The 15,078-nt window shown below is 39.9% G+C and overlaps 2 protein-coding genes across 4 annotated transcripts in view; one reads left to right on the top strand and one right to left on the bottom strand.

The window, feature by feature from the left end:
- Positions 1-15,078, bottom strand: part of LOC105561987 (potassium voltage-gated channel protein eag) — a 62,222-nt gene that overhangs the window by 13,830 nt on the left and 33,314 nt on the right. Inside the window, exons 3-11 of one of the 2 annotated variants that reach the window (XM_012012425.1) lie at positions 12,775-12,907; positions 11,328-11,339; positions 8,117-8,385; positions 7,122-7,421; positions 6,660-6,913; positions 5,904-6,169; positions 5,428-5,713; positions 4,947-5,310; positions 736-851 (exon numbers count right to left, since the gene is read on the bottom strand). In XM_012012425.1, the coding sequence (XP_011867815.1) occupies positions 736-851; positions 4,947-5,310; positions 5,428-5,713; positions 5,904-6,169; positions 6,660-6,913; positions 7,122-7,421; positions 8,117-8,385; positions 11,328-11,339; positions 12,775-12,907 (2,000 nt within the window). The remainder of the gene's footprint in view (positions 1-735; positions 852-4,946; positions 5,311-5,427; positions 5,714-5,903; positions 6,170-6,659; positions 6,914-7,121; positions 7,422-8,116; positions 8,386-11,327; positions 11,340-12,774; positions 12,908-15,078) is intronic. The other variant, XM_012012426.1, reaches the window with a different exon arrangement.
- Positions 1,680-4,899, top strand: LOC105561986 (TLD domain-containing protein 1). 2 transcript variants are annotated; one of them, XM_012012423.1, is made up of 3 exons: positions 1,680-2,201; positions 2,259-2,432; positions 2,679-4,899. In XM_012012423.1, the coding sequence occupies exon 3, from the start codon at positions 2,679-2,681 to the stop codon at positions 4,008-4,010; it is 1,332 nt and encodes a 443-aa protein (XP_011867813.1). In that variant the 5' UTR covers positions 1,680-2,201; positions 2,259-2,432; the 3' UTR covers positions 4,011-4,899. The 2 variants fall into 2 exon arrangements, with proteins under 2 accessions (XP_011867813.1, XP_011867814.1); XM_012012424.1 differs by lacking the exon at positions 2,259-2,432.

Below are 15,078 nucleotides of genomic sequence, written 5' to 3'. Positions count from 1 at the left end.
AATATACGCTAACTCTCTTTACAGTATGCCCATTCTTTCTTTAGCTGTGCACTCAACTACAACAATATGTTAACATTATGCTAGCTGTACTTAAATCGCTCAAACATTGAATTCATATTCCTAGCATCGGTTGCTGGCATTTTATTTCCATACCTTGCTTGGGCATGCTGGCTATCTGGGAATCTCACTTCAGAGATAAAACTAACAGTTGCGCTACACCATAAAAGATCGCATATCGTTGTATGCGTGCACATGCTCTATGTGAGAATATTGTAAATTAATATGCAGAACTTTATCATCTATCGTATATCGCGTGGACAATTACATTCACTTATATCTAGTCATTATATAGAAGAAATTTTGAATGCAAAATTTCGCTTTCTCTCGCATGCTTGGATAAAGTTTTTCTTTTTACGAATGTCAAAACGAGTCCAAGCAGGTACTTTCCAACAATTTAATCATTAGTGGCAACCGGAAGTCGTCAACTACAAACTAATGCTTGCAATTGTTATTTCCTTAGTAGAAATCCATTCCGTCAAGTTGGACTCTCAATTTTAATAATAAAGAATTGCCTTAAAAATGTCCTTTTCATCTTACACAACCACCAGCACTCAAACTCCCGGAATGGATTTCTTACGATTCATAATTTTGTTCCAAGGATGAGTTAACTGACATCGAACTTGGATGCACTCGATTACGGTAGCTAACGGATACCGAAGAAAAATGTTTTCCTACCTCGAGAAGATCTTGCGAACCAAATGATCCTGAGCTTGATCTAATTGCGGCTCATTTTTTCTCCTTTCAGCCAACTCCTTTTCTCGACGGACGTCGGCGACCTTTCGAAAGATGAGCTGTGTACAGAATTCACCTTTATTAGATAATAATTCGGAAAAAATTGGGAGAGAAACATTTATAATTAAAACTTTCATTCAAAATGTTTCTCTATTTAAAACGATTACACGATCTAACAATGAATTTTCCACTAAACCGATTTCCCTCCAAGGGCAATAAATTCATGGTGGAAACAACAGACGATGCCTTTATTAATTTAGCAGAAAAACTCCGCTCTATCATATTAGGAGCTTATCTCATAATAGGGAACGTTCCTCTATATTTAAATTCCTACAATAGTAAGCTTGCTATTTGCCGAATGTTATTGGTTGCACAATTGGCACGTACGACGTTTCGTTCTACTCGATACGTAATTTTCTTAACAATGTAGGAGGACGAAAGAAGCGAGATCTCGGTTTAAACGATACTTAACAGCCAGGCGTTTTCGCGCCAGTGCGAAGATTGCATGGAAACAGCCGACGCTGTGTTTCGGCTTTGACGCATCGCGACGGACGCGCGTCATCTCGAATGCACTCTGTGCACAGGCAGGATCATCTCATCTCCCGCTTGAAAATTGCATATTCCCTTTGAGCAGGGCCGCGCTTCGTGTCCTTCCTCGCCCTTCTCCCACAATCATCGCAGTCCGTTCTACCTCACTTTGCCTCTGCCCTTCGCAGCTCTCGTTCCTGTTGTTGTTCCTTTTTTTGCTACGGTTTTTTTGCTGCGCGCGACGAGGAATGCGCGCGAGAAAAATATTTAAACGCACAAATACGTACGCGCGCGCCAGCGGAGCAGGTAGTGACGCAATACGTGCCGGTCGACGATAGATCGACTGGACTCTCGACCGTCCTGCCTCGCTCTTGGAGTCACATTTGTACGCAATCGCGGTTTTGTTTCGCTCATTCGCGCTTGTTGGAAAAATTGCTTTTCCCCCAGAAAAAAATGTTCCTCCCCCTCTCGCTCTCTTTGTTTTGGAAATCTGGAATTTCTGCCCCGAGTGATTCGCTGCTAGGCCACTGCTTCACAACCCTTTCGCGTTATCGAAAGCGGGACCGCCGGTTTTCATTACTCGTCAACGACGTACGGGGAAAATGCGCAAGCGATGCACAGATGCGGCATGGGGCGCAGGCGTAATGACGGAAGTCGATAGGGTCGATAGGTATCGATGTCGAGGTGCGCACTCGTAGTAGCGAGCTGCTCGCTCGCTCGCTCGCGTTGCACCTAACCTTCAAGCTTGCTGGTGAGCGTGTCCGAGCAGTCCGAGTCGATCGCGACGCGACGCGACGCGACGTAACGCGAGGCAACGTCGCGCCGCCTTCCTCGCGTCCTCGACGTACACGGGGCGGCCGGGTGGTGGAAGACTAGGAGAGGTTCGTAATGTACAATGTCTTATCGATGACGTGTTAAATGTCATGTGATTTCAATAGCGGCCAAACGGAGAGCAACACAACTTTTCTCACCCTTTTCCTTTGTGCAACGTGACGTTGACGGTTGTAGCAATTGTGCACTTTGGTCGCCTACAATGCCTGGAGTAAGCCTGGCGTGAGGAGTAAGAGAGAACTGTAACCTTTAGCTCTTGGTGTAAGGAAGCTAAAATACAGGTATAATTTTTACAGTATTTTAACACTGGCCGATGGCCTTCTGATTCGCCGAGAGTAAGCGTAAGAGCTTATCAAATTAATCTATTTCCTTACGCCTACTCCTTACCCCAGGCTTACTCCACCCATTGTAGACGACGCGTTACAGAGCTGTTGGACGCAATCCCTGTAGAATGATTACTTGTCGCAAGAGAAACAATTTTACGTTCCAAGCTGCTTGCGAAATGAGCGGGAAACAAATTGTTTTAGATGGGTCATGGGTCGAGCCGTTCCGCTTCGTCCAACATACTCTCGACGGAGGAATTGACACTAGTGGAGAACCTCTTTAAGTCCATGTCCCGCAGCTCAGGCTCCATCAAGCGCGAGGACATATTCAAACATTGGTCGATACACTTGGACGATGCGTTACTGCAGTTTGTGGTGCGATTCCTCTGTCACGACCCGGGAAAGAAGGTCTCGGCCATCAACGGGGAGAACTTTGGCCGGCTGTACGTGTTCGCCGTACGCGGCAACCCCGAGGAACGCACCAATTTGATCTTCGATGGCTTCTCGGAGGAAGAGCAAAAATACGAGATGCCCACCACCTCGTTCCTTCAGTATATTCAAGCAACGATTAATTCCTACTTGCGATTGCAAAAGAACTCTGGCAACGCGTATTACCTTACTTGGAGCAGCATCGGCTGCACTGTCAATACCAGGCGCATAGGGATGCGCTCTCGCACCCTCTGCGAGGAGTTGATCAGGTACGGGGACGCGTTGACTGTCGATCAAGTGGAGAGTTGGTTTGTCACAGCCGCCACGTTCAAGAATATTCAATCGCACGTTTTCCAGTACCTCTATCTAGTCTCGCAAAAGAAGGGTAGCGACAAGAATACGGGGGCGCGCGTAAACGATCTGAATCTTCTGCCGTTGTGCAAGGGTTTGGAAAATATACCGCACTTTCCGAGTATACTAGGGCTGGGAGACGTTCTGTTCCTAAATTTGAGCCTGCCGCTTGAGTTGCGCGACGAATGGCGATTTCTCTTTTCGAGCCAGGTGCATGGCGAATCGTTTTCGACCATGTTGGGAAGGATCGCGATGCAAGGCGCTACCATCATCATACTTCAAGACACGGACGACCATGTGTTCGGCGGTTTCGCCTCGGACAGCTGGAAGCTAGGACCGAACTTCATAGGCAATCAAACGTCGTTCCTGTTCAAGCTCGAGCCGGAAATACTAACGTTTTCCTCGACGAATTACAACAATCACTATCAGTATCTCAATCTCCATCAGCAAACCATGCCCAACGGCCTGCTTATGGGGGGCCAGCTCAACTATCCCGGCCTCTGGTTGGATTGCGAATACGGGACCGGCAAGTCGAGCTTGTCGTGCACGACTTTTCAAAATTACATACGACTTAGCGGTAAGGAGGAGTTCAAAATCAAACACTGCGAGGTGTGGGGAGTTGGCCTGGTGCCGGACGCGGAAGAGGACGTGCGCGAAATCAAGTCTGTGTTGGATCAAGACCCGGCGTCAAAGGTCATGCTAGAATTGTCCGGTCGTAAGTTACACAGCGAGGGACTTCGCGAGGAACAAGAGTAATTGTGATAAATATAGAGATTTTTTATGAGAGCTTGAGCAAAGAGAGAGAGAGAGAATGCTAGTTGTAAAGATATTGACAGATATTTAAGATTGATTACTTGATTTTACACAGAATAAAATCTATATCAATATTGTTATCGATCCCGATAGTTGTAATGGGATATATGCGGGTACGAGAAACGTATTAAAAAACTCATAATTATATAATAATGTTTACGATATGAGAGAGAGTCCTCCCATTTTACATGAGTGCGTATATTTTAAGTTGAAACGAATTCACGTGACAGCGACGTGGGAAACAGTTAAAACGCATTAACAGAAACGAATTACGAAAATCGTTGCGCAAGTTTGAGTGAAAGGGTTGCCCCGCTCGTCCGTTCGTATGAATCAATTCCGTATACACTTTTTACAGACTTGAGCGAGGCTGTTTATTTGTAATTATTTATCTAAGTATATTATTAGGACTTTTGTCCCTTTTTTATAACGGCCTGATGCCTCTCGATTCACGATTGTTTCTTCGATCATTCGATCATACTTGTGCAATTTTGTTATGTCGCGTACACGTGTATCTATTCAGTGCTATGATATTAAAGAATGCCGATTGTTGCGTGGCCTGAATGCCTATTGTCTAGTGCCTGACGAGTCGTTAAAATTGTTAATTTACCATTCTCTGCGTATGTTGATTATTTATAAACGAATAACCGTGTGCCATACAAATTGCTTTTGTTAACTAAGACTGTAATCGTCGTATAGTGAATAAAAGCAAACACTCCGACCGATTATTAAGTCAAAGGAAATCATCACGCTAGTGTAAGATCTATTAAAAGTTCAATAAACGATCAAAATCGATGTTTCGCCGACCACGTCCTTTTCGTCGATTTACAACGAACACGTTTATAACGTTTTTTTTTCTTCCTTTTATTTTGAGAGACTCACCCGATGACTGAGGTTGTAAGTCAGGATCAGGTTCCTGGCGAAGGAGTTCGCGAAGGCTTGATAAAAGTCCAACACTTCCAACAGCCGGTCTCGCTTGATCGTGTGCAAATCGCAGTAAGTGAGCGCCCTAACGTTCGCCGCGCTCTGGCCAATCGTCGGATTCGTCCAAAAACTATCGCCGAAAACGTCACCCTTCCCAAGTATCGCCACCACTTCGTCGTCCTGTATGACCTCGAGGCTACCGGTCACGATGAAGCACAGAGAATCGATGGATTCTCCCGTGTGATACAGCAGATCGCCGGGTGCGCTGTGCGACATCGTGAAGTGCATCGCCAGGGCACGCAGACACCCATCGGACGCTAATCTGTACAGTAAACGCGCACAGCAAAGTCTAATTATATATCTAATTACACTCGTATTTTTAAAATTTTATCGTTAAAAACAATAGGTTGCAAAGCCTCGATACATCGTGCAATTTTACCTGAAGGCAGGATGCTCGTTGAAGACTTTCCGGTTAAGATGCACGCAAATGTCGGCCTTCATGTCTTTGGGGCAGTAGTTGAGAACTTTATCCGTATCCAAGCCCTTGGTCATCGCCCATGTACTGACGACGTAATCCATGACGCGCTCGCTAAGAGCTTTCGGCACTTCATGGAGCTTCATAAATTCCCTCACGTTGTTCAACATGTCGTGATACTTGGCGGTAGCGGACGTCATTTGTTGGATGATTGTGGTGACATGACCGAAGATCGTGGCGTACAATAAGGCTGATTGTGGGAGGGAAAGAAAGAAAGAGAGAGAGAGAGGGAGAAAGAAAAAAATGTATTTAAGTAAAGTATTTACGGGTATTTGTCGTTTAGCTTTATCAAACGCGGACGATCGAGGTATCCTTTCAGTACGCATCGGCCGATTTATACGGATATTTAATTAGATTTAGAGTAATATTGGTATCCGTACCAGCGATGATCATCATGCAGATGGTGAAAATCTTCTCGTTGTCGGACTCGGCTGCAACGTTCCCGAAGCCCACGGAGGTCATGCAAGTCATTGTAAAGTAAAGAGCAGTGACATACATCGTGCGTCGTGACGGGCCGGCTACTAGTTCGGGTGCGGTGCTGGCATTGGTCCACAAGTAGCTGTACGGTGACTGGGTAACATTGGCCAGCTTCCACAACCACGAGTATTGCACCCCATTGTCGGCATCCGACCTCCCTATCGAATACCTTCGACGCAAGGAGATTTCTTACGAGATTGTATCGGACCTATCCGACAGGATATTGATGCGGTATCGAGATTTCGACGCGAGTTACCATTACGCGAGCTTCCAAAATTCTCGATTAACTTTAATTTAGGTTTTATTCATTTGCTCAATATCATGGCAATACTTTGTATCGTTTCCGCGTTCGCAGAAACTGCCTCTTTCTCATAAAAAGTTTACTTCAAATAAACGTAAATAGAAACATAAACTTTTTACTGAATCAAATTATTATAAACGTTTATCATTTTTAAGATGATATAATGAAGCGGTAGATGTGCATAATTTGTAGAAAAAGGAAGCACATTGCGTAGCACAAACATAGTCCTGATGAGCCTTGTCTCTGTATGTGTATACAATGTTGTACAGTAATGTATCCATCCCGATCGGAGGGATGTGCGTTACCTCGAATACGTGTGCGTGTGTACGCAGGGTAAAATCACCTTAATATGACGTACCAGATACAAGCCAGCCAGTGAGCAACCAACATGTAGAAACAGAGCAGAAGAATGAGCATCGCAGCACCGTACTCCAGATAACGATCCAACTTGCGTACGACTCTACCAAGTCGCAGCAGCCGAACCACCTTCAGAGCTGAGAACAAGCTGCCTATTCCGTCTTCGTCGTGGTCAAAGGCGTTAAATACGTCATACGGTAGACAACTTAGTAGATCTATGAGGAACCAAGATTTCAAATAGTTCATTCTGATTACCTGAAAGTATCAAAGGGTAACCGTTATGAAAAACATAGTTGATTATTAATATGGCAGCAATCACTATTATAATATTATACATATCAGTGTGAACACTAACGTCGAATCGACTGGGTATACAACTAAGGCAACAATTTTAAATAGAAATGATAGGAAATATAAATATTCTTCCTAGATAATTGTCTGCAAAAAGTCTTGGTAAAGTTACCTTCGGATCAGATACCACTTCTCCACCAGCACCAACAAACGTTGTGTGAAAATTGAGTACAATGTCGATGAAGAATATCACGTCGACGATACTGTCTACAACTAACAGGGAGACATCCTCGCTAGTCTTATTCTTAAACGCGACATTATACGGCACCATTATGGCTGTGTAAAAAGTAAGACATAAAATGATCCAGTCCCAAATTGCCTTAAATGCACAGTAATGTAACAGAATGTGCGGCGGTGTTTTTGGCGCTTCTTGTCTGTACTGTGGCATAACATCGCCACTCAAGGACATCATCTGAAAGAAAAACGTAATGTAGGAATACACCACAAGAATTGCGAAGAATAATTACTACCAAGTCGTAAAAAATTATTCGTTTACGATACGTATCGAGATTTATATTTTTTTAATTCGTCGATTTAAAGCTTTATATTTTTTTTCACAAATTTTGATTCTACTGAAAAAATTACGTCAAAAATATCAATCGGTCGTTATCAGAAAGAACGAGTTATTTTTATCGCTTACATATCGATTTCTTATCCATCTATCTGATATCTCTTTCTTACACCGAGTGCGGCTCCATTAGCTTTTCACACTCCAAAGAGCTCTCGAATGTAAATAAGCTTTCTAGGTTGATTTTCAAGAGTAATTCATGCAGATGTGTTCTCAGCTTTCCATTTTCTGACGAAGTCGGCGTATTGAAAATACGTTTCTATTTTATCGATTTATAAATGGGACTTTGTAGAACTTGACTACTACAGCCATTATCCATTATACTGACTGTTTTGAAACGATACAACAATTTCTGCACTTTAAAAGTCGTGGTAAGAAAAGAGATATCGAGATACATATTTTCAAGATAAATACTTGACAGATAGATGGACAAATTATTCCAACATTAATAGAATGATAATAAAAGGGTGATACACAAAAGTATATAAAAACCAAGATTTTGAATTTTGATAAGATTATTAAGCGCGATAGTAACTTACATGACCTAGATGTGATTGTTTGGTGGTAGTCGGTACAGCTGTGTCTTTCAAAGCCGGCAAATGAGAGCTGAACTGAGAAACTAGGACCGATCTCGATCTGGTGACTGATCTGGCGAGCTTGGCGAATTTGGAGAGACCGCCTTTGCTGTCGTCCGTTTCGATGGGCTGCTTCAGGGCGGTAATGTCTCGAAATGTCAGCAGGAACAAGACCACGAGGTCCCGTTCGTTTTTGATGGGTGCTATTTGCAACAGCAGCCATAACGGTGTCTCTATAGATCGTAAAAGAAACGGATAATGCTGACATCGTCAACGTATGAACAGGGAAATGAATAATCTAATATTTAATTTATATATTTTTTCAAGCACTATCAGTCGCAGGAGGATTATGAATTTCATATCTTTAGCAGAGACTATATTGAATCAGCAGGTCAGCCGGTCGTCAATTCAGCTGCTGGAATCTAGAAGAAACTACGCTAAGTGTATCAAAAAGTAGACTCCAATGAGAAGCTGTGCTTTATACAGTAATAAAAGTGCAACAGAAGGAAATTAAATGTGTAAATTAATTGCACTGTTTCATAAATTATATAAGTTTGTAGAGATAAAATTTGATAACAAAACTTGATACACAATTAACGTAACGAGAGAAATAACGAAAAATATTTTATTTAACTAAAGAAAAAAAGAGATATTTTATTTTAAAAAAACACACAAAAATGCTCTCTTCTTTAATGTGGTTCACCCTCAAATAACACAAATAAAATACAAAAGCTCAAAACATTTCCATACATGGTTGCGTCACTGTAGTTAAATTAATTAGACAGTGTACTGTTTATTAAATCTCCAAGTCAATGCTTAATCCTTGTAACGTGATGCTGTTTCGTGAACCCTAGTGACAAGTCATACCGCGCACTAAATTAATGTAACACTAGTCACACTTGTCCACAATGTCGCATATTCGGCATGCAGGATCGAAGCTGTAGGTGAATTCAAGCCAATGGAATCCAATTAAGGGGATTCGCTTATGATATTTAGCAGTGTAAAGCATGCGAGCATGCGAATAAATAATAGTAATGAGTACAATTCAATTAATGAGAGGACCAGAGCAATATATGGGTTGAGTAATAAAGACAAATAATAAGTAATATCAAAAAATCTAAATACGAAATACGAATGAGTAGAAAAGTTAATTTACTGGCGTGTCTCTTGGATACCTATCTTTATGTTAGTCTTTGATGCACCACATTCTCTTATATACAGTTTCGAGAATATCTCATTTTAACAATACTTGGTTTTTTATCGCAGATTAACAAAAAAATATAGAAATTCAAACGTACAGATAAAATTTGGGGCCCTAAGGAATAATATATAAATGTTCAATAATATTTTGGACTGTCTACGCGGGTATTTACAACGGGCTTAATTAAGCAACCTTGTAAGCCTGTCGAGCGACGCATACGAGCTACATGTGAGAAGCATCGACAACGTACATACATCGGCCGCAATGATATATCGACGACCATATTTCCGAGAAATAATAAAAACTCTAAAAAGCGTAAGTCACCGCTGTGTGTGTGAAAATATAGCTAAGGCTTCAAATTAGTTCTAAGTGAAGTGAAGGAGCTTTCATAATTAATCGAAATAACTGTAATAGAGTAAACTCAGCACCGAAATATTTCTCAAAGATATCTAGCAAATATCTAGCAAATCTTTAATAATAATATTATTTATGAAAAGACGCTTATTTAAAATGTTCTGTTAAGAGTTGTCAATTGTAAAATATGAGATGAAGAGATACATTTTTTGCAGAATATCCAAATTATCTTGATTACTCCGATATTAAACCTTAGGCGAATGCCAATCATATGTTTGAATATAATGGCGTAATTATACGCCAACGTACGTTACAGAGCGTGTTATGTGTTACTGCATACGAAACAAATGGAAACAGTATCATAGAATATACGCGGACTGTCAATACAAACGTGATGAAATTTGATGTTAATGAGAAGGAGAAATAACCGCAGTACGTTCAATCGATCGAAATGTCTCGATTCTATTAATGAGATCGCAGGTTTTCAACACTCAAATTCAATGACAAATCTTTTTTCGCGACGCCTATTAATTTAACAGAAACCCCGCTGTCCATTATTAGGATCCTATCTCATAATAGAGGACTTGCCTCTACTAATATGCGTGAGAATTGAACGGAATTGAATTTGTACGATCTCATAAAATGTAAAATATAATTTAGAAAAAATTAACGAAAGAGTAACGCGAGTAAGACTTTGTTGTTCAACAATGCGGTAATAATACATTGCGACAATAAATCAAATAAGTCTAATTTAATGTTTAAATGTGAAATTTTTAATATATGTCGTTGAAATCAGACAAATAGATTGAAATTTTATTATATGTATATAGCTGTGTGTTGTTGGGGAGAGAATGAAATGTTATATAAAAAATGGTCCAAGAAGAGAATCCTCATTTCCCGTAATATGGCGCATAGTTAATTTGTCTTTTACAATCTTTAGCACTTATCCCTATGGATTAATCAACTGCGAGTTGCAAGTTGATAATCCTCAAGGTGACTCTCTCTTCTCTCTTCGGAGAGAAAAATGAGCGTCATCGCATTTATCTCCGCGTCCCTTCCGACGATAAGAACTGTCGACCGTGGTTTTCCGACAAAAAGGTACTTAGACTCGCCAAATGAGCGGCGCAAAACTAATGTTTGCGATCTATTTTTACAACTATCGGCAAATGGTGCTATAGCGAGGCGATAATCTTTCCGTTCTAGCTCCGATTACGATGGAAATGTGGCCGTTTTCCATAATGCAGGTATTCTAAAGAGAGAATTTGAGAAAAAACCTAAGACGGTTGCAAAATATTAACGATACTTGAAATAAATCTCAATCATCTCATCTCTGTGTTAATACAACCAAATAGAATTTGGTATAATAATGTTTTAGTATATTATAAATTTAACTGAATTATTTGTTTTAGTGTAACAGTTTGCTTTTTCAAAAAGTCGGCCAGAATCAGAGATTTAGGATCAAATTTAATGAATTTAAATGTCAATATTAATTGAAGTTTATTATCGACGTAATAAATGTATCTGTCGTACATATGGTGTCCCTTGCTTAGATTTTAGATTCGTGGGTGACTTACTGGTGGCATTTGCGAGCACGCTTTTGCGAATCTGTGCTAGACATACCTCTTGGGCTACCTTTAAACAAAACGATCTTTCGTTATTATGCTTAATACGTCGTGCATTAATAAGGGAGGGTGTTTTCCTTTATCAAGAAAATGATGATAAATAATGGAATAATCTTCAAAGTTTTCAAAACGAGATAACACGCGAATATTAGAGCGAGATGATGCGATACGATGGCAGAACGACCAGCGAAACGCGAACCTTATCGATGATGTATATGCAGTTACGATTCTATATTCCACCAAATATCGTGCATGCACATTGATATATCTCGTGCCTCGAGGCGTATTCGTAAAACGGGAATCGACGGTTTCGCTGTTGGCAATTGTTGTTGAAAACATTGTAATTGTGACAGGTACGTTTCATAAAATGCTTTATAAATTTAAATAAAACTCGATTATTCAATTATTTAAATGAAAATTGTTACAACGGAAATATTTTTCTACGCGACACATTACACATAATTCTTACTGCACTTGTGATTTTTTAAGTACAAAATACATGTGAGTAAAGTTTTGATATAATTTAACTTTCGATAAACATTCCACCTGCGCACATAACATTTTCGACAATGCAGTGAGACAGATGGCAAATATTTATAGAAAACTTATTAAATCGATGTCTTTTTAAAGAGATATTGAAGCTTGTTTTCATATATTTGAAGAGAGATCTTTCACACGCTCGTCGGTATACGAAAGAGCCATAAATTGCGCATTTCCAGCGTACCAGCGCGTTTGGTTTCGATTACATGTCCCAATTAACGCAACAGCAACGGTTACGCTGGCAAAACGTCGGTTCCTCCACGCTAAGCAGCGGCGTTTTGTTTTCCATTAAATACATAGACCCGGCTGATTGCCGGGTACCTCTAACGTTTCCGCACTGTGCACAATACATAAAGAGTATGGTGGCGCAATAGGAAACTAGATGCCGGCCCGATAAACACGCGCATGCAAATTTCGCGCAATAACTCCCTGGCCGAGATTCCGCGGGTAGTTTTTCTCCCCCTTTCCAACCACCTTTTTGCACGGCTATCCAATTACCCCGCGTGATAAACGCATCAAGAAAAACGTACTCGCCACCGACGGCTTTCTGCTGCAACGTGTGAATTTCGCCAAAATCGAAAATCCCATCCCTTCTGTAATAACACCGTACAAATTATCCAGTTTGGACAACGTTTTACGTTGCAATAAGAATGTTCGCAAGATTCACGATTACTATTTGAAACGTGTCCACCGATTTTGTAACGTGAAATAAACAAGTGATTTATATGTTAGATCTAACAGCTGGAAACTTTTCTTATCCCCGAACGTTCTTCCTTTCTGCATATTAAATACTGAGAACGCTACGTCGAAAACCATCGATACTCGTAACAAGCCACGTAAAGAATTCGTAAAGAACACCACATTTAAGCTTTTGCATGCGTAAATTTCTAAGGATAATGACTCACTGCTTTTCTTGTACAAGAGGATCTCGAATTGATCGTGAATTTGACCCTCGAGGCATTCCTCGATCCTGGCGATTGTTTCCTTGTCCGTTAGCTCCCCGTACATGAATCCACAACGACATGACTTTTGCATCACCTGGAAATACAGAGCGCACATATTAAGTATTTGTCATAGCTCTTTTTTTTTTTACTTATAGAACATTGTGTATATTTGTGTGTGCTATATAGTAACACGCATTATTATTATACAATTTACAGATATGATAAACATGGACAGATGATAAATACACGATACGATTACACGTGGTAACAATTAATTACTTGTACAATTAGAACAGTCTGCTCCAAATAAACATCCCGCGCTTGTTTCATTCTTGGAAGGGAAAAAAGTGTATCGTGAAAGATAATCCAATAGTCTAAAATTTCTAAGCGTTTCTGCACACAGAAATAAAGTATCTCTATTGTGAAATCTTTACGCGAAATGTTGTCAAAACTCAAAACAAGCAGTCAAAAATATAACTATAGAAAATAAATGTGAATAAGTCATTTTCACAATTAGCTATTTTTCCAATCAATAATGTTATTGTAATCAATTGAAATTTGTGTACATGTATGAAAATCATATAATGCATAACGCGGTTTCGATTGTACAACAAACGCTGTACTACAAACAGAAGCCGTTGTAAATAAAGCGTTTCTTCAAATAACGATCTCATGGATCGATAATGTCGATAAAGGTTGACCCGATATGTTATCAAATGCCGATGAAAGCGAGAAACAGCTTGTGCCATTCGTGCAGATATCGAGCATAAGTGATATCGTGTTTTTCGACCTCGAAACAGATTTATTAATCCCGTAGTGCTGACCTTTAAATCCCGTTCACAAACGCAATGGGACCGATATAACTGCAATCCTGATCAAATCCGTCACTCGCCGTAAGGTGCAACTTTTTAATTGGACACGCAATCTTGCGCAAAAGAATGGCATTTAGAGAAACAATGTATAAAGGATAAAACTTTTAATGGAAAAAAGAACAGGGAACTTTACACACATACACACATATTGAAGTGATTTATTTTAAACGCTCTGAATCGAAATTTTCCTGGTATCTACAGCATTCGTATACAGATGTGCGATAAAACGACACGAAATAGCACATATTTTCTGTATGCAACAACGAGTCTATTGTGTTAGCTTTTTCATGTTTTCCATATACAATAAAAAGAGAGAGAGACTTTTTGAAATGGGCAAGCACGGATGTAATATTGTTGACTGACACGAGAGAAAACTCAGGGACATGACTTTTAAAGAAAACTTGGAGATTTTCCAACCGAAGAAAAGAATTTTACGAGTGCACGATTATATATTAACCCGATTATGCCTTTGAGGCTGCTGAAGATAATAGGATTAAAGACGTAATTTTCCTTAATAATACCGCGTAGCTACGTAGGCAGACTTGAAATAGTTAAACGAAAGGTCACAAATGCAGCGGAGTTTTATTCAAATTACCAAGTAGAATTACTTATTGCTTCTTAAAAGGAACCGGCAATCATTGTAAAAGGAGCTTATGATCATCTAATTTATCCAACAAATATTTTTGCATTCAAACGTCTGCTTTCGAAAAGTCAACCAGTGGATTTTCACTAACAGTGAATAGTCACTGATTTACAATTATACGTAATATACTACTGCGATTTTCAGTGGTATACTTATAACTGCAAATTAGTGACTATTCACTGTTTTCAATGATAATCCACTGATGGATTTTTAGAGTGTTTTTATCTCTCGTGTAAAATAACAATATGATGTTACAAATTACAAACGAGATCGAAGAATGCACGGTATGTATTCTTCGCCGTCGTCACTTTCGTTCTTCATTCTGTAAACCTTCGAAAGCATCCCCAATCCGGTTTCCAGTAATGGAGTTTGCAAACCCCAAATCCATGTATCTTCTCAAACAATAGGATTGGAACACTGGGAGTCTTACAGAAACGAGGTGGTTACTACGTCTGCTACTACGTCGTCACTTTGGTCGAGACGTTAAAGCTCAACTAGAGCCGAGTCACATTCGAACCAAATAATTCAACATGTTTAACGTAAGTAGAAGAGACTATTTTTGTTTGTTTCTCGTGCCATTAGTTTACGAGTTTTATTTGACAAAATTTCTTATTGCTTCCTCATAGAGGAAGCTTTGTTTTCGTGAAAAAATTTTTTTCCAGTTTTTTTTGAAAACATGTTTAGAATGTTCTAAAACATCAAAAAATCACATTCAGAAAAAATGTCGCTATGTATGTATGTATGTATGTA

Source organism: Vollenhovia emeryi, unplaced genomic scaffold (assembly GCF_000949405.1).
Source record: "Vollenhovia emeryi isolate VEMERY1.0 unplaced genomic scaffold, V.emery_V1.0 DF939197.1, whole genome shotgun sequence".
NCBI classification, from domain to species: Eukaryota; Metazoa; Arthropoda; class Insecta; order Hymenoptera; family Formicidae; genus Vollenhovia; species Vollenhovia emeryi.
This window is presented reverse-complemented; position numbering and strand designations above follow the sequence as displayed.

What these genes read in the sequence shown, in the direction of transcription:
- LOC105561986 (XM_012012424.1), top strand. Translation starts at nt 2,679, where the DNA reads ATGGGTCATGGGTCGAGCCGTTCCGCTTCGTCCAACATACTCTCGACG.